This window comes from Gorilla gorilla, chromosome 14 (assembly GCF_029281585.2).
Source record: "Gorilla gorilla gorilla isolate KB3781 chromosome 14, NHGRI_mGorGor1-v2.1_pri, whole genome shotgun sequence".
Lineage (NCBI taxonomy): Eukaryota > Metazoa > Chordata > Mammalia > Primates > Hominidae > Gorilla > Gorilla gorilla.
In genome coordinates, this window is record NC_073238.2 from 109,796,275 (window position 1) to 109,816,690 (window position 20,416).

Consider the following 20,416-nt stretch of genomic DNA (forward strand, 5'->3'; position numbering starts at 1 on the left):
GCTGCTTCACTATTTAAATTTACATAAACAATTTGGTTAAAGGAATTCACCAAGGATCACAAAAATAGAAACAGAAGTTAATGAGCCAAGTCCTTCTAGAATAGCGAGTAGCAATAATGCCCTAAAGGCCTGCACCCCAATCCTTAATTAGAAATAGTTACTATTGAGCATTCCTCAGAACCCAGAGTAGGGCCACAAACATGTTCTCATCTAGTAAAATCTTCACAACAAATCTGTAAGTTAGTAATTACTAGGTTTGGTTTAAGGATGAGGAAACTGAAGCTTGGAGGCTAAGTGACTTCATTGAGGTCACACTTCTATCAGGCAGTGCTGGAATAAAAATGTGGGTCGTGTTGACGCTTAGAAGATGCTCTGAAAGATTCTATCCCAGGCAGTCTGCTCAATGATTTCCTGGGTCGCATTAAGTATTGCACAGTCCCTCTAGACTATGTTTCTTTTTTTCAACCAACATTGAGCCTTGGAGACAAAGCCATACAAAGTTAAAAAAGAAAGCTTCTCTGTTTACAATGCTTGGAGATCAGGATCTACATGGATACAAAGCTTAGCAGTGTTTTGTAAGCATGCTCCCTGGACTACATACATAGAGCATTTGCTCAAAAGTAGGGTGGAAACTTATGGAACTGAACCAAAACCTGGTGATGTCAAGGTATATTTAGTCTTTGCTCAGATGTGCTTCCAAAACATTACTGGCAGAGCCAAGAATCATCTAATGTTACTTCTTTATTTAGAGTTCTTTTATGTACACAAGCACACAACTATTTCTTATTAAGAATTCATTCAAAGTAATGCAGGGCACGTTCCTAGAACCTTTCATCCAAGGATATAAAAGCACTTTACAGACATGCCCATTATCTCTGCTAAGTAAACCTCATTTGGCCCATTTTTGAGATGGGCATAACCAAAATATAAAACTTGAGAATTTATACTCTCATTTTCTACTGTAAGCACTAAGTCATGCTTCTAATAGCCAGAGGGAATCTAACATGCTAAACATTTCTTCCCATTTTATCCTGAAAGGGATACTTTTTTTTCTTTAAACTAAAAATAAAAATTGTGGTACAATACACATAGCATAAAATTTACCGCTTTTGCCATTTCAAAGTCAACATTTCAGTGGTCTTAAGGACATTCACATTGTTTTGCAGCCATCACCACCATCCATTCACAAGACGCTTTTCATCTGACAAAACTGAAGTCCTATGTGAAATAATGTAACTCCCAACCCCCCACCTTCCCTCAGCCCCTGGTGACGACGACGCTTCTCCTTTGTGTCTCTGTGAATTTGACTAGTCTAGGTATCTCATATTGGGGAACCATCTAGTGTCTGTCCTTTTGTGACTGGCTTATTTCACTTAGCATAATGTCTTTAGGGTATATCTGCATTATAGACTGTCAGGATTTCCTTCCATTTTAAAGCTGAATAATTTCCCATTGTATGGATAGACCAGGTTTTATTCATCCGCTCAGCTGGCGATGGACACGAGCTATTTCCACCTTTTGGGTACTGTGATGATCATGGATGTGCAAAACTCTGAGATCCCGCTTTTAATTCTTTCTGGAAGTGGAACTGCTGGATCACGTTAGCTCTCATTTTTTGAGGAATCTCTACAGTGTTTTCCAAAGTGGCTGCACCATTTTACATTCCCACCAACAGTGCACAGGGTTCCAATTTCTTCACATCCTCAAAATTACTTAAGCGTGATTCCAATTGTTTTAGAGGTCAGTGCTAGGATAGCCATAACTGTACTTGGTCTAAGATAAAAATCACGTTCTCCTTCCCTTCCGGTGGCACGTTCTCTATGCTTCCTACTAAACGGGCATTGAAGAGTTGTTTATATCCACATGCCCAGAAAGCTCATTACTGCCTGGGTTTTGCTCTTGTCTCCTCTCCGTGTTTCTCTTCTCCAGAATATGTGTTTGTGTGTGTGTGTGTGTGTGTGTGTTCCTCAGCTCCCCTAAATGACTATAGAGTGTTAAAAAAAAAAAACCCACTTAAAAGAAAACAAACAAAAAACCCAGCCATGTCTGGAGTTGAATATGTGGAGGTGTTAAAGTGAAGGACAGGATGGAACTGTGAGGTCCGATGGAAGCCATGAGGCCCCACAGCTGCAGACCCCATGCCGGTGGGGACAAGGTCTATGTTGCTCATGACTATACACCTGGAGAATAGTAATTACTCAATGAATACTTTCTGAATTTATGTTAAATATGAACCAAAGCAATGACAGGAGCTCTTATTGTACAAATAATCCAATCTCTAGAACACTCCTTGAGAGTCACTTCTACGAAGGAGAAGAAAAGAAAATAGAATCAGAGTCCGGGAAAGGATGGCCAATTTAACCCTCCACCATCAGAGCAAACACTCACTGGGTCTGTGTGAAATACACCACACGCTCTCACAATGGTGATCGTAAGAAAGATGAAGCAGAAGTGCAGAGAGATGGAATTCCGTCTCTCATGTTCTTCCTTGCTATTCTTTTAACAACCTCCTGGTTAAAATCATTCACCAAGAGCTAGATTCTAAAAGTCACCACAAAGCAACTATAAGTTTTTTAATTCTCACAGCCCACAGTTTCACAGAAAGCCCTTCATGGAGGTAATCACCTTTGAGAAGGTAGCTTTAGTTCCTACAGCAAAATTCCAACATTAAGACACTTAAAATCCACATCTCCCCATAGAAACCTCCCCAGTGCTAAACAAACAATGCATCATTTTGTTCTTTATGGTTATCAGTGGATAAAACTGTGGCATCTTAGTATAGAAATCTATCTGGGTAAGTTATTAAATATCACACACACACACACACACACACACACACACACACACACACACACACAGAGAAATGAACAAAGCTGGATATCTGATGAAAATACCTGTTGAAAATATCTGCTCATAAAAACATGCTCTATTGGGTGAAAAAAAACACAATCCTTTCATCCAATTAAAAAAAGCAATAAGAGTAAAAGCAATTAAACATAGTAGCTCTTATAAAAGGGGCAGGTAAGGATGCTATGACTTGCATACCTGAGGTATGATTGACATTTTCTTCCTTAAATCATGAAGTCCAATTTCAGTTGTCAAGATCTTATCAATCCAAATTTTACCTTCGGGTTCTGACAATCTAAAAAGGGCTGAGATGAGGGAACTTTTTCCAGCTCCGGTTCTTCCCACAATGCCAACCTACAGAGAGATCCAGGTGGCAGGATTAAAAAAAAAAAAAAATCACAGGATGCAGCAAAACTAGGAGAAAACTTTCGGTTTTTGAAGAAGAATTAAGGACATTCTATACTGAGTGTAGTCTAAGAGTTTCCCAGCCTCAGCACTGATGACCTTCTGAGCTGGATACTTCTTCATTTTGGAAGCTGCCCCAGGCATTGTGGGAGGTTTGCTAGCATCCCTGGACCCTACTGCATAGATACCAGGAGCACACTCCCAAAATGATACCACCAAAAATGTCACTGACAAACGTCCCCTGGGGCAAAACTGCCCCTGGTTGAGATCCACTGTTCTAAAAAAGAGTTAAAAATAACAGAATCTGTTTACTGGCATTGAAAAGTCAACAGTCTCCTAAGTGGCCCATGAAAAGGCAACTTTTAAATTAGCTTTACTTGCAGGATCTGAGTAATCTGAATTTCTGAGATAATTTCACAGGGATATTAATTCAAGACAGAGGTGTCAGAAGTGACATAAACGAGTATTCATTTTTCTAGAGTTCTATTATTTAAGATAACATATTCTTTGGTAGAGAAACTTCCAAATATTAAATATCTGCCTATATTTTGTCTCAAAAGGAAATGTTTCAAAATTCTGAAGTGAAGATTGCAATGTCTTAAAAGACAGTAGTAACCAGTAGCCAAAAAACACATGAGATCAACAACAACGCAAGTAACATTTGCTATTTACGTAAGGCCTTTCATCTGCACAGTTCAAAAGGCATTCTACAAACTAATTAATACTTACAATTGCCCCTTGAGAAACATTTGTGTCAAGTATCACTCCTCTATTAAAGCCAAGACAGAGAGAAATGAAGTGCACTGCCAATACGATCAAAGAATCAATAAAATGCAGGTAAAAAGGTGGGGGCAATACGTCTATATTGTAAAAACTGGCTTTCACATGTGTGCATATAAATCTGTATGCAGAAACTGGCCTCTGCACCAATGACCTTGCACAACTGCGAATTTCCTGGTGGGAACTTCCCAAGAAATGACATCCTCCTTATTTAGAAATCTGGAGTCAACGAAGGACATAAAACATGCCTTCAATCATTTGTCCATTATTTAATAAATTTTAAAACTCACTGCAAAACTTTACTGGGCACTGGGTATGTGTTGGAAGTGTGACATATTACCTCATTTGAACACCTCCATATCTGTAAAGTCAATAATGGCATTTCCCCAAGGAATTTTATCTTTAAAGAGATACATGTACAAAATATAAAAATGTAAATGTTTAAAAAGTGGCTTTAGCTAATTTTATTAACTTTGGAGTCATATTCTACCTTATGGTAAATCCTAGTTTATACTTTATAGGCGGGCCATTTTCTGCACATAGGTACATCCGGGTGTGTGTGTGTATATATATATATATATATAAAAAATATATATATTGTATATATATATTATATATATATAAAAAATATATATTGTACATATATATTATATATATATAAAAATATATATTATATATATAAAAATATATATTATATATATAAAATATATATATTATATATAAAACATATATTATATATATAAAATATATATAAAATATATATAAAATATATATAATATATATAAAATATATATATAATATATATAAAATATATATTATATATAAAATATATATATAATATATATAAAATATATATTATATATAAAATATATATATAATATATATAAAATATATATATAATATATATAAAATATATATATTATATATATACACACACACACACACACACACACACACCCCAACTGAATTTCTGAGATAATTTCACAGGGATATTAATTCAAGACAGAGGTGTCAGAAGTGACATAAACAAGTATTCATTTTTCCAGAGTTCTATCATTTAAGATGACACACTCTTTGGTAGAGAAACTTCCAAATATTAAATACCTGACTATATTTTGTCTCTCTCACACACATACACACACACACACGTGTATGTGTGTATGTGTGTGTGTGTGTGTGTGGCTTATGTGTGTTTCTCAGTAAATCAGCACGTATCTAGACATAGACAAATGCTGTGTTTTTGAGAATGTGTGGACACTCATGTTATCAGCTCTATGGGAAACTGATCCATCTGTGCAAACCTGGACAATTGTAGGCCATTATTAGTAGATGGCCAGGATGGACCCCTCAAAGGTAGGAAACGCTGAGGGCTGCCTACGACCATAAGACTAGGCACTCCAAACTCAGGTGAGGATATAATCAGCAAAAGGCAACCAAAGAAAACCTGGCTCTGGTTAGTTCTCTTTTCAAAGTCATCAAAATTACAGTCTCCAAGTCTTTCATAAGTCACCAATGGGTTTTACCAAATCCTCTGGAGAATATCACTAATATCAGTAAGTTTACATTCATAACACGAAAGAGACACTTAGTTTTATTTTAATTGCTTTACAATTGACCCTTTTTGTTTCCCCAACTGGGCCAAGAGTGGTCTCTTTGGCCAAACATTAGACATTTGTACTTGGATCTCTCTTCATATATGAAACTCAACATGATTAATACCCAACAGCCCCCGTCCAAACAGCTGCTGCTTCTAACTCCTCCATTTTAATCTAATAAATTCTTCCCCAAGTTCACAGGCTCAAAACACCCATCTCCCAGGTTTTCTCAACTCCAAGCACTAAAAATATTACTTGTTCTGTTTCTTGACTCAATACCCTCACTTTAATTTCTGCAGCCATTACCTCAGTGCAAGGCTGCATTAACATTTGAAAAACAAAAACTCTTTTGCTAGTTATAATCAGTGCAAGTGAATTCGAAAAATAAATAAATGCTGGCCACAACCCCAGCAATCTGACAGAATCCTTGTCACATGTTAATACCTTTTCTTTCTGAACTTGAGTGTGAGTTATCTGTGTTCCTAAAGATATAATCTCATATATCTAGGCAAAATGAGAATATGCACAGAATATTATATTTTATTATTTAATAAAAGTATTTACTTCAGTAGCTACATAATATTACAGTATATATGATTATTTATTCAACAAATCCCCTATTTGTGGATGTTTAGGCTCCAATATTTTGCTATTGTAAATAATACCATGTTAAATATCCTTGAAGCTACATCTTTGCAAACAACCTTAATTGGTTTCTTAAAATAAATTCTTAGATGTGGAATTGCTGAGGAACAGGTATGAACATTTTCAAAGGAGGCTGTTAAGTGATGCCAAACTACCCTCCAGAAATATGATACCAATTTCTACTCCCACCTGTATCCCTGCAAATTCACTAACCAGGATGTTATAACTTTGTTTTAATCAACATTAGTTTGATTCTACAAAGTGGAATCACTTGCCCCATCACATCTTGCCAGCAGTACATAAAATCAATTGGCTTCAGGCCTTCAGCGTCTTCCCCGTGCACTCATTTCTCAGATTAAACTTCCAAAATACAGCTCTCTGCCTGGCACTCCACACTGGGAAACCTCCTCTACAAAACGGTCCCAACTAACCTTTCCATCCTTAGCTCCATGAGCAGGATTGAGTTTGCAGGGTGGCTGTGAGGACTAAGTGTGCACATGTGTGTTATTCACCTGGTAGTTCATGCCCTTGTACGCTCAGAGATGCCTAATTCTTCATTCATATCAAATCACGGCATCGAGCCTTGGCATATGCCATCGTGCCTTTCACATGCATTTCGACCTGCTGAAATCCTAACCACCTTCCAAAGTCTGTTTCAAATGTGTAATTGCCTTAAAATCCTCCACTTGTCCCCTCATGTGGATTTCTCCCACACTTAATGGCTGTCGTAACACCTTTTCTAAACAGCCATAAAATCTGTGAATTCCTTCTGTCTTACGGAGCAGGCATTTATATACTACTTTGTTTCTTCTACTAGGCGATAGGTGCTGTGGGCAGGGCCTATATTGGAATTAGCTTTGTATTATTCGTATCACCTGTGGTGTCCTGCAAAAAAAAAAAAAAAAACAAATCCCCCAGAGAGTTAAGCATTTAACTCAGGCTCGAAACACTTATGGGAAATCTATTGCCATATTGTTCAGGTATACAATAAGCTAAGTGTTTTACACCTCTTATCTTGTTTAAGTTATACAACTCTAATGGTTAGACCCTATCACTTGCATTTTGCAAAAGAGAAAAATCGAGGCTTAGTAAGATTGATTAAACTGTTGAAATGACTGAGCCCCTAAGTGATGGAATGGGACTGAAACCCAAGTCTGCCTGCCTCTTGCCCATTCTGCTGATGGCCTCCCAATCACTTGGATAGCCTGGCTCTGTATTCCCTTGGTGTAGCTAGAAGGGAGACAGCGGGGAGAAGTGTGGTTGTGTTTAAAGGCACTGGCCTGCCATACTGGTCCCATTGTCATACATTTAATGCATGCTGTGGACATGCATGAGTATAAGAAGGTGGCTGGGACAAGAAGCTGACTACTTTGAGCCAAGACAGTACCTGTATTAGGGTGGATTACAGCTGTTGACAGGAAGAACTGGCACCCACAGAAGAGGCTGGGAGAGAAGCCTGCAGCTACGTTGGACATGGGGCAACTGGGAAACAGGCCAGACAGACCTAGTGTACTGTGGGGCAGTGAGACTCATTTTGATCCCATCAGTAGTGAACGGAACTCAAATACATCGCTGTGCTGAGCTGGTATGAGGACAGAGACTGCTATTCATGGAAGGCTGTATGGTGGGATGAAAACTGTGATAGAAGACAGAGATGACCGGAAAGGTGCAAATGAATGCATAAATGTGGAATCACACAGAATTAAATTGTAATGTAAATTCACAATTTGCAGAATATAAAAGTAAAAAAACAAAAAACAGAAAACAAAAAACCTGTAGGGTGGCACTTGGCCCAGGACTATCCAGAGTCTCATGTTTAGTCACAAGAGGGGCTGGGGCAATCCACGAGCTCCACTTCAAGTTGTCAAAGGAAGTTTCTTGGAAATCACAGATTATTAGTCCTCAAAAATTGCTTACTGGAGAGCAATGGCTTTACTGCAGGGGCAGGAGGGGGGGTGGTTCTTGTCCCAGTGCAATTTTAATCAAAAGGGTGGGGTGGGCCTGAGAGTCTACATTTCTAACATGTTTCCAAGCAGAGGCAGGTGATGCTGATCCCGGCCCCTGAGATGAGCAAGCAGGCAGGGGAAGTGGGACAATCTGGCTGTGAGAGGAGGGGTTTCTCAGCAAACATTATTGTAAAAAAGGAGAGAATATAAGAAACTAATATTTTTGCACATTATAGCAAGGTCTAGTACACATCTGTAAAAATGTATTATCCAAGTAATAGCTTTGAGCAAGGAAAAAAAAATAATAAACCAAAACCAATCTACCTCTAGAGCTGAAAAATGCTTTAAAATGGCCCAGTACTCTCTAAAATGATTAAATCAACCACAAAATCATCTAAATGAAAAATGCAGCCAGTGTTTGGAATCTAACCAGGAAGGCTAGGGTGGTATATATCTCATTTTGGTTCATTCTTTTTTACTTGCTATTTCTTCTGTGAATTAGAAACCTACTTAGCACCTATTACTTTTTCCTATTTGTTATAATGTCCAGGAAATCTGAGCAGATGAAGCAATTGAAAGAGAATGAAGCCCTGTTTCTGCTGTGTGGACACATTCCTACATCTCCACTGGAAACAATGCCCCTCTCCATCAGCTCCAACAGCAAAGGGACTGCCTGTGATCCTGGGGCTGCAGGCAGGTGTGGAGGAGACGAACCCTGAATATACACACAAAAAGTGGAACCAACTCACCACGATGTTGCCTGAATACACAAATGAAGCTAAAGGTGACACTGTGAGTGAACCAGGACACAAATCAAAAGCCAAGTGGGTCTGGGCGCAGTGGCTCATGCCTGTAATCCCAGCACTTTGGGAGGTCGAGGCAGGTGGATTGCTTGAGGTCAGGGGTTCAAGACCAGCCTGACCAACATGGTGAAACCCCAGATCCACTAAAAATACAAAAATTAGCCAGGCATGGCAGTGGGTGCCTGTAATCGCAGCTACTCGGGAGGCTGAGGCAGGAGAATCGCTTGAACCTGGGAGGCAGAATGAGCCAAGATTGCGCCACTGCACTCCAGCCTAGATGACACAGTGAGACTCTGTCTCAAAAGGCAAGTGGTTGTAGCTATAATTCAGTCTTCAAATTCAATTTACCCTCCCACATTTTAGATCTCAGGTAATCCTATGATTTGGGGGGGTTTTAAGATGGAACGATATCAATGTGTGGATATAGGTTGTTTTCTAATGTGTACAACAGAGGTTTGTAGATAATTCATATTTTATGGCTTCAAGGGAAATTTACAACGTGGCCAAACTAACAGAATGATGTTGATCAGGTAGGACCTAATAACACATTGTCTGAGAGTAAGCAAACATCCCCCTGGCCCCATCAGGAACAGAATCTGAGAAACCTTGCTTTCAGCAAGAGCTACAGCTGATGCTGCCTGCAGAGTGGTCTCCACCTTCTTCACACTCACAAGGACACTGGGTAGATAACGAGGAATCAGCTTTTGCTGGTTCCCTGGGTATCTTCTGGGCATGACGCCGTATATTTATTTTTCATGGCACAAGGGTATCATTCATTCAATTGTGACTATAGCCCATTAAATGGGTCTGTGGTGGGAAGAGCTGAAAAGAGCAGTTCCGAAAGTATCTAACACTGACACCCAGAGAACGGGCTGTTGCGGGAGCTGTCGTGTGTGTTTTGTTACTGATTTCTTTGTATGTGCATATCCCTCACTCTCACAGGCACCCACCATGTGCCCTACAGCATGCCATTTTCTGGGGGTACAGAGACGAATATAAAATGCTCCCTGACTTTAAGAGGCTCAGAGTACTGTGAGATGCTGACCCAGAATTATAAATCATGCCATCATGCTATCTTCTTTAAAAAAAAATTGTGGTAAAATACACAAAAGGTACTTTATGTACTTTTCAAATTGTGGTAAAGTAACATAAAATTGATCATTGTAATCACTTGAAAATGTTCAGTTCAATTATATTAAATACATTCATGTTGTTGGGCAACCGTCACCACCATCCATCTCTAAAACTCTGTTTATCTTGTAAAACTGAAACTCTGTACCCATTAAACACTAATGCCCATTCCCCTACCCCTGCCGCCCACCATCCTACTTTCTGTCTCCATGACTAACTACTCCAGGTACCCACATGTAAGTGGAACCTTATAGCACCGTCCTTAGGTGTCTGGCCTAGTTCACTCAGCATAATGTCCTCAGGGCTCATCCATGTCAGAATCACACATGTCAGCATGTGTCAGAATCGCCTCCTTTTTAAGTCTGGATAATATTCCAATATGCGTGCGTATCACATTTTGTTTTTCCATTCCTCAGTCAATGGACACTTGGGCTGCTTCCACCCACTGCTCACTGCAAATAATGCTGTTATGAACACGGGTGGGCCACAGATGTTATATTAAAGAATCTGGCCAGGCATGGTGGCTCATGCCTGTAATCCCAGGCATGATTTGGGAGGCTAAGGTGGGTGGATCACTTTAGCTCAGGAGTTCGAGACCAGCCATGGCCAACATGGCAAAACCTGGTCTCTACTAAAAATTCAAAAATGAGTTGGGTGTGGTGGTGCACACCTATAATCCCAGCTACGGGGGAGGTTGAAGCAGGAAAATCGCTTGAACCTGGGAGGTGGAGGTTGCAGTGTGCCGGGAAGGTGACATTGCACTCCAGCCTGGGTGACAGAGCAAGACTCTGTCTCAAAAAAAGAATCTATAAGATGATGTGGAGAATATAGTTTCAAAGAGGCAGAGATGTTTGAACTGACTGAAAAGGGTGCACACTAAGAGCAAGGCAGACAGGTGCTTGGGGAGAAGGAGGGCACCCTGAGTGCAGGGGATGTGTGTCCATATTGGGAGTTGTGAGGAGAGGGGTGGGAAGGGGAAGAGATTCTACTGTCTTGTTTGTTCTGGTTTAGTTCCTTCAAGAGGCTGTCCTAGTCCTAGCCAAGGGCCCCAGGACACATGTGAAAGGGACATTGCTGGCAGACTTAGATACCTGCAAAACCAGCTCACAAAACTCCACACAGCCTCCCAAGTCCCTCCTTGTTTTCCTTTCACTGACTTTGAGTGAGTCTCTGGTGCCTTTACTGCCTCCAGCTTGGGGGTCTGATTTCTGAGCACTGATGGGGTCATGGGATCTGGGTCTTCCCTTGGGGGCTGAGAGCCAGACAGGTCCTGTCAGGGTGGGCCTGGGGCTCATTAAGGTTGCAGCAGCTGCTCACCCAGGCAAGGAGCTGGCCATGTAAGGATCAGATCTGTGATCAAACTGTTTCAGAAAGAAAGAGTTTGCAGTGAAAGGGATGGGGAGGGAAAGCAAAGCACAGGTTAAAGGAAGGCAAGAAAGACTAAGGAAAGGGCCTGATAATGTTTGGCTGTGTCCCCACCCAATTCTCATCTTAAATTCCCACATGTTGTGGGAGGGACCCGGTGGGAGGTAATTGAATCATGGGGCAGGTCTTTCCTGTGGTGTTCTCATGATAGCAAATAAGTATCATGAGATCTGATGGTTTTATAAGGGGAAGTTTCCCTGCACAAACTCTCTCTTTGCCTGCTGCCATCCATATAAGATGTGACTTGCTCCTCCTTGCCTGCCATCATGAGTCTGAGGCCTCCCCATCCACGTGGAACTTTAAGTCCATTAAACCTCTCTTTCTTCTGTAAATTGCCTAGTCTTGGGTATACCTTTATCAGCAGTGTGAAAACAGACTAATACAGGACCAAAGGATGGAGGAGGAGAAAGGCTGGAACAGAAGCTGCAGCAATGGAGGGGAAGAGAAGGACTTGAGAAATGCAACAAAGTAAAAATCGACAGAATTAGATATAGGAGTGTTGGTGACACAAAGCCAGAGTTGACTTCCTGGAAAAATCCATGAGTAATTAGGTATCAGAGTATCCTGGGTCACGTTAAGCTCCAGCCCTGAGGCGCGGGGCCCACCAACCACAGTAAAGCAGTTCACAGCAGGAAGAATGTTGGTATCCACATTCCATGGTTAGCTTCCAAGACAGGTTAACCTATGTATCACTGATCCCCTTCACACATCCACAAGGAAGACAACAAGCAGACATAGCACTAAATCTTCTGAAATTGAGAAGAGGCAAGATGCTTTAAACAAACCTTTTCTTGTGATTTAATGAGTGCTGTCAGATGCTTCAGTACCAGAGGCCCACCTGGACTGTACATGAAGTTCACATTGTCAAAGATGATCACTCCTTCATGGGGCCAGGCCGGTGGTGGGCGTTTCTGATATTCCCAAGGTGCTTCTTTTTCAAGGTCTGTGTATTCAATGACCCTTTCTACTGAGATCATCTGAAAGAAATATGACATCCCGAGGGGTTAGGAATGGAGGGTGTCATTTATGGATGTTAAGAGACCGTCAATGAAATGTTCTTCTTTCATACATAGTTGGTTAAGGAGAGAAGCAGGAGACAGACGAGGATGTTGATGACTTACAAATTTGGTTCATCATCGTGTAACACCTTCACTTACAACCACTTCCTTCAACATTAGGTTAAAAGAATGAGAGAAATGAATGCTTAGATTTTATTTATCCACTTTTCACATCTGTATCAAAGGCAAGAAAATTCTGTAAAGGAAAAGAATACTTAGAGCCACCAATCAAGAATCTTTTGCTGGCTGGGCACGGTGGCTCATACCTATAATCCCAGCACTTTGGGAGGCCGGGGCAGGTGGATCACCTAAGGTCAGGTGTTTGACACCAGCCTGGTCAACATGGTGAAACCCCATTTCTACTAAAAATACAAAAATTAGCTGGGCGTGGTGGTGCATGCCTGTAATCCCAGCTACTCAGGAGGCTGAGGTAGGAAAATCGCTTGAACCTGGGAGGCGGAGGTTGCAGTGAGCCAAGATCGCACTATTGCACTCCAGCCTGGGGGACAAGAGCAAAACTCTGTCCCCTCACCCCTACCCCCCAAAAAAGAATCTTTTGCTATAGAAGGATCACCTGATATAGGTCAGTTAAACTGGATGATTGTGAAACCTCACTGTAATAATTACTCAACTTTTGCTCTATGAGAAGAATGAAAAGATTTTTACGTTTATTGCTTTTCTCTCTTTACGGGAAGGTGCAAATATTTAAAACATTGATTAAAGCCTCCTATACCACCATAAACTAATACCCTTTGACTAGCACATTCCAAGAGGAGGCTTTCTGTACCAAGAAGGCACACCAGCAAAGCTAAGGCCTTCCTCCCTTCTGTTCATCACATAAGAGAGTAAACGCTAGAACTGGGAGAGGAGGAGACCTATTAATTAAATGTAAACAACCTCAAAATACTGAAATCTTCTTTTACCAGGAATGAGGAATTACCCGTTAAGAAACAAAATTAAACAGGCTTCTAAGAAATTAGCTTATATCCTCTCTAGAATTTCAGAACCTCCCTCCTACAGAGACATTTATTACATCTGAAAAAGCTTGTGATGAATATAAAACCTGCTGACAGAGCAACCATAAGACTCAGAAAAAGATGTATATATTTTATTTTACATTAACTTTAAACAGATGGAGGAAGGATCTTAAAAAAATCTGTTACCAAAGATGTAAAAATAACAGTTTTAATATTTCACATAAGAATGGCTTTTATACCATTTAATGGCAAGGAGACTTGAAAAGGCAAAGAACGTGAAGATAAATATTACCATATTCTCAACTTCGGCACTTTGTCGAACACACCACTGAAACATCCCCATGAGCGTGAGGGCATAGGACAGTGCCAAACCAACCTGCCCGGCATCCAGAGCTACGTAAGGAGGAAGAAGCGAATAAAGTCAGTCTCACTTCAAACCTAAGCCTGGCTCCTTCTGCCACTTACCAAGAGGAACCCTTTATAATGTTGAAACAATTCACATTTAATGACATTAATAGCTATACTTTTACCATTTGTTGCTTGAGATCAAGATACAATGGGGAAAACAACACTGTATATTTAGAAAAATTATTAGATGATTTTATGAATTCCAACAGGATCGACATAGATTTAATTAACAGTATTACAAACGCAAGAAATAATGTCATTATTCAGACATTCATTATTATGGTTTCAAAGCCCATTACATTATTCCACTTTCTACGTGCAATGCAACCACAGCTGGAAACCACTAAAAACAAAGCAATAGGTTGTAAGTGCCAATGCTTTTGAGACTAAAATACTACTCTCCTTGTTCCATTATTAAGTATTGTAATGCACTGTTGTTACTGGGGTGGTGAACTCATGCCCTGCTTGTCTGGTACCCATGTGGCATTGAAGATAATACTCTCCTGCTGAGAATTTTTCTCAACCTCATGCACCAGGCAACTACAAACAATAGATTCAAGTAGTTGGAAGGCTAACACCCTAAGTTGGACAAAATGCTTAAGAATAAATTGGTTTTCTCTTCACAACTACCAGACACTAACAGGAATGTTCAGAATCTCAACTGCGCATATCTCAACCCATTCAAAGAAAGATAAACCCATCAAGACCCAAATGACTCCTTAAATGAGTCACACTGCTGAATCCTACCCAATCTGACACACCGTAAATGATTTAATACACTTCATTAGGACCAAACAGTATGTAGTAGTAGACAAGGTGGCAAGAGTTTAATAAATGTAAACACAGCTATAAATTGTAATCATACCATACATAGTTATTCACATCTGTACTTACTTTTTGCCAGAATCAGGGACCCAAAGGCAACGATGATGACAAACATGGCACAGATGGCATCCAGACGGACGGCGAACCAGCGGGACGTTGTCAAAAACAAGAACCAAGCCTCTGAATTTGAGAACGGTAATAAGCATGATGAATAAGTAGATGAATGTGAGAGTGTGTTTTGCTCAGTTGAGCTACAGAAGATTTTTACGTGGAGTAGGGCACCAAAGTTGCACACCCAAGGAACCTTTAGATTCCAGAAAGCTAAGTGATACAGGCAATATACGATACACATACACAATGGTACAGTGGCTTTGTGTGAGGATGCATGCGAATATGAAACCCAGAAATATGATCCTAATAAAGAACTGAGAAAAGTAGTCTCATAAGGACATCTCGTACAGTGCTGAGAGGTACTTTTGTGAAGTGCATCTCATGTGAAGTCCACCCACACACATGGTTGACTGGTCCAGTTCTCCAACAGCAGAGTGCAGCTCCCAATTTACTTCTCCCACCTTCCATACTTACCAGAAGGCCCACACACACTGACTATTGCTTAGGGGCTATATCAAAATGACCTCACTAACAGGATTTGCATGTGGTTTTTTGTTTGTTTGTTTGCTACTTCTTTTTTCCTTTTAGCATGTGGTTTTTAAAGCGCCATTTAATCAGCAAGATAAAATAAAGATTGGAATGATGGATCTGAATTTTGTAGATTTAGTGGAAATTCTGAAATTTCCATATTGAAAAAATCTTCACTGATGCAAGGGGTCAGCAAACTACAGCACGTGAGCCAGCACCTATTTTTGTAAATAAAGTTTTATTGAAACATAGTCACAGCCATTTGCCAATGTATTGACATCTGCTTTTGTGCTACAATGGTAAAGGTGATTAATCACAACAGAGACAATAATGGCACACAATGCCTAAAACACTTACTAGGTGGCCTTTTGCAGAAAACGTTTGCTGACAGAGCCACAGGCCATGCATGGTGAGAGAAAGACCCCACAAGCCAGTCAGGGGGCACAAAGAAGGAACGTGCAGCAGCGATTCCGAGAGGAGTCCAAGCCCAGAAGAAGGGGATAGGGAAGGAGACGAAGATGCGCAAAAAAGCAGGATGTGGGGCTGGGCCCTGAGGTGCCCGCCAACAAGCTCATCTGACCAGGGAGGTTAAGCCAGAAAAAGCAGCAGATACTGTCCTTTGAAACCATTTCCAGAAATAGACAGACCTGAATGTAAATCCTGGTGTGCATCAAACAGTTCCTGACACCTCTCTTCTGCTTTGTATGCCCGGATGGTCCAGAGCCCCTGGAGAGAAGATGATAAGTGGGAAAACACTGGACTCCGAGCTGGGGAAACAGAGACAGAGAAAATAGCTCAGTGAGGCTGGGTGCAGAAAAACCTGCGGCCTCCCAAGCTCCATGGTCACGTATCCACCAAATAGTACACGCAGGCCTCCTAGGAGGCTTCATGTTTCAAGGAGAAATAAATGCTCCCAATAGCCTGAGGGGACCCTGCCACTGGAATCTCAAGCTCCTGCTCACACCACACCTCACATAAGGGGCCTGGAAATAAATGTCCTATCTTTGACCACATTCAAATCTAGTTATAATTCTTTCCTTCCTAACTAAGCCTTCCAGGTCTTCCTCCTCTCCATATTCTTCCCTGACATCTCTTTGGGCAGAAATGACATTTTTCTGATTTTTGAGCCAGTAGGATTTAAAAAAACAATTCTCTGTTAAGAGTACTCACCATACTGAATTACAATTAGCCATCTATGTGTCTGTCCCCACCTTAAACTGCTAATTTCTCAAGGGTCAGCTATAGCCATTGCACCCTGGTAACTGGACGGTACTTGGCACAGGACAGGTACTCAGTAAGTGAGCTGAACAGACAGACTGTCACTTCCCTGCATCCTGGGGAATCTTCTGTGCCCACTCATGCTGGAAGAATCCTTTGTGATCTCCATGGACCTGGGTGCTGCAATGCCCTTATGCCGTGCCCAAGGAAACTGCCCAGCCAAGATGTCTCTGAATGGTCTTAACATTGGCTCCAGGAACTGGACGGATGTTTTTATGACTGCCCCACTGCAAACTTGTCCTGATCTCTGGAGGTCTCTATGGCATGTGCCATTGCTTTTTTCAGAATTTGACTGTGGTCTCAGTGGGTTCTTCATCTCTACAGAATTTTAAGAGGTGAATTCTTTTTGTGTGACTTCTTTTTTCTTTGGGAGCTGGATATCCCATGAGGTTCCCTGACCAGCTGCTCCTCCTTGAGCCATTGCGTTTTTGTTTGTGTGGTGTAGGGTTTTTTTTTTTTTTTTTTTAAGAGGGAGTTGCCGCCCTGCCCCCACCTGCCCCCGTTCAAGCGATTCTCCTGCCTCAGCCCCCTAAGTAGCTGGGATTACAGGTGTCCACCACCACGGCCGGCTAATTTTTGAATTTTTAGTAGAGACATGGTTTTGCCATCGTGGCCAGGCTGGTCTTGAACTCCTGACTTCAGGTGATCTGCCCACCTCTGCCTCCCAAAGTGCTGGGATTTACAGGTGTGAGTCACCGCACCTGGCCTGTTGGGTTTTTTTAGAAACAGGATTTCACTCTGTCACCGAGGCTGGGTGCAGTGGTGTGATCATAGCTCACTGCCACCTTGAATTCCAGGGCTCAAGGGATCCTCCCACCTCAGGCTCCCAAGTAGCTGGGACTAGACGTGCACACCACCGTGCCTGGATAATTTTTGAGTTTTTCATAGAGATGAGGGTCCTCCTCCTGCCTTGGCCTCCCAAAGTGCTGGGATTACAGGCAGGTGTGAGCCACCATTTCCAGCAGGCCATTGTGTTTCAAGCACACCATTTGATGACTACCAGGACATACCTCCCTCCTGCACAGCAGCGGACATGCGGGCTAGCTACTTTTGGGCAGGGACGAATTCCTGAGAGTTTCAATTGTCTACCATGAATGAAGCCATACTGGGGCAGGTGCATATTGGGGACACGTGACCTAGCACAATCTCTTTAGCATTCTTTTCTGGGATAAATGATTTGTGCTTTGCAATTAGCAAACACTGACTTTGCTACCTGTGTAGCTCCCAGAGAAGACCCTGTTAGTAAAACATGTGGTGTCCAGGAGAAGTTAAGATAACTTTTTATTTATTTATTTATTTTCTGAGACAGGGTCTCACTCTGTCACCCAGGCTAGAGTGCAATGGCATGATCTTGGCTCACTGCAGCCTCAACCTCCCAGGCTCAAGTGATCCTCCCACCTCAGCCTCCTGAGTAGCTGGAACTACAGGTGTGCCACCACACTCAGCTAATTTTTATATTTTTTTGTAGACACTGGGTTTCCTCACGTTGCTCAGGCTGGTCTCAAACTCCTGGGCTCCAGCAATCAGGCTGCCTCAGCCACCCAAAGTGCTAGGATTACAGGTGTGAGCCACCGTGCGTGGCCAATCTATCTTACAGGCGATGGCTACATATGTTTTATAAAATGATGAGGGGGTAGGGTAGGGGTAAGGGGCAGAGGGAGTGGAAAATTTAAGAGAAAAATTCTAACTCATTTTCTGGGTCGGACTCTTAGTCCAGCATCCACATGCCGATCTGTGCTACAGCTGACTCAATACTGGTGTGCCCACTGTACACAGACACTGCACATTTGGGGATGCTGGGGTACCAGTGTGCCAAGACATGGAGGTTCCACATATATCAGAGTCCAGAGTCCACAGTTCTGTAAGTGAAGAAGGAGGAGGCCGCCAGGTATGAGACACTGGGGTTCTGAGAAAGTGGGAAGCCCTGGGTTGGGGAAAGGCAGATGGAGCTGCAGGTTACTGACTGTCCACCCATCCTTGGGGCTCTTTCCTGACTGATACATCTGACTGGGGGCACTAACTTTTAGGGGCCCTCTCCTGTGATAGTGCTTTAAGAAACCAGACCTTCCCTGAGCATAGATTCTGCACCAGAATGTGATCTGGCACTTCCCTTATGTCTAATTCAGGCAGAGAGCCTCCCACGAGTCCACAGGGTTCTCTCTATTCTCTATCTCTGGCATCCACAATGTCTCTACTAAAAATACAAAAATTAGCCAGGTGTGGTGGCGGGCGCCTGTAGTCCCAACTACTCAGGAAGCTGAGACAGGAGAATTGCTTGAACTCGGGAGGTGGAAGTTGCAGTAAGCCAAGATTACAGCCACTGCACTCCAGCCTGGGTGACAGAGCGAGACTATGTCTCAAAAAAACAAAAACAAAAACAAGAAAACAAAAACATTACTCTTCAACACACAGAGTAATCTTTTACTCGTTATTTGTGTCAGCTCTCTATAACCTGTAACTTTGCACTGGGAAGGTGGCAGGTGACATGACCATAAGAGGACTGAGCTGGTGCTTCTGTGAGAAAGGCTGGATGTTCTGCACAGGTCTTTTCTGCACACCCCAGATGTTCTAGCCTGCACCCTGGAACTTGGTCAATCTGGAAACAGGGTGATATTGGGAATAACACAAGAGAATTCCAGGCCCCATTACCCTACAAAGAGTTTGGCTCCCAGTAGTTCAGAGAAATCACTAGAACCATGCTCTTACCTCCAGAGCAAGGGAGTGTTGTGACTGAACACGTCCATCATATAGAGAATGCCACTGAGAAGGAAAGAGATGTGGCAGCCATGGGGACAGAGTCCTGGAATGAAATTCTTCAACATAGCTATTGTCATTTGCTTTCCTCATCAGGAGATCCAAGTTGCCACTGTTTTAACTCCAACTGGGTTTCAGGGCAGGGACAACTTGAGAAATTAGGTACCATCCCAGTTTTTGAACACCCGGGAATATCATGAAGATCAAGCTACACACTTTAATTCACACCAAATTACCAAGGTATAGCAGGAATTTGTAACCTTTGAAAAGATAGTCCTTTCTCTTTCACACCCCACTTAGGGCTGAGAGGGCTGCCAGTGAGGGTGAGCTGGGAGGTCTGCAAAGACAACTAGTACCGAGGGAGAGCGTATGTCAAGCCTCAGCTCTAACGTACTAGTCAGCAGTTTCCGGCTGACACAACCTGCAGTTTCACAAGATCAATAGCTGTGTTTTCCACAACACAGAGAACTCTTTAGGATACACTCTACAGAGATTTCCTGTCTTCTCCGAAAAGAACATGAAAAGGAATTGCATGCAAAGATCTGGGTCGGACTCTTGCTGCGGGGTACTGACGCTGTGTGGGACCTCTCAGGGTTATTATGGTTTTAATTCTCAAGGCTATAGTGCCTCTGGTAGTTCCCGTATGTTCAAGGTTTCCAAGCAGTCTCAGGCAACCCTCATAAGTATTATATCCTTGACAGAGGGAAAAACAGACTTGAGGCATTAAGAACACTGCCCAAAGCTGGGTGCGGTGGCTCACGCCTGTAATCCCAGCACTTTGGGAGGCTGAGGCGGGTGGATCATCTGAGGTCAGGAGTTCGAGACCAGCCTGATCAATATGGTGAAACCCTGTCTCTACTAAAAATACAAAAATTAGCCAGGTGTGGTGGCGGGTGCCTG

The 20,416-nt window shown here is 42.0% G+C and overlaps 1 protein-coding gene across 3 annotated transcripts in view; it reads right to left on the reverse strand.

Annotated features, from left to right (window-relative positions):
* ABCC4 (ATP binding cassette subfamily C member 4 (PEL blood group)) overlaps nucleotides 1-20,416 on the reverse strand; it is a 283,972-nt gene that overhangs the window by 41,949 nt on the left and 221,607 nt on the right. For 2 of the 3 annotated variants that reach the window (XM_055360589.2, XM_055360591.2), the window contains 5 exons: nucleotides 16,132-16,251; nucleotides 14,915-15,025; nucleotides 13,905-14,005; nucleotides 12,363-12,554; nucleotides 3,046-3,201 (listed from right to left, as the gene is read on the reverse strand). In XM_055360589.2, the coding sequence (XP_055216564.1) occupies nucleotides 3,046-3,201; nucleotides 12,363-12,554; nucleotides 13,905-14,005; nucleotides 14,915-15,025; nucleotides 16,132-16,251 (680 nt within the window). The remainder of the gene's footprint in view (nucleotides 1-3,045; nucleotides 3,202-12,362; nucleotides 12,555-13,904; nucleotides 14,006-14,914; nucleotides 15,026-16,131; nucleotides 16,252-20,416) is intronic. The other variant, XM_055360590.2, reaches the window with a different exon arrangement.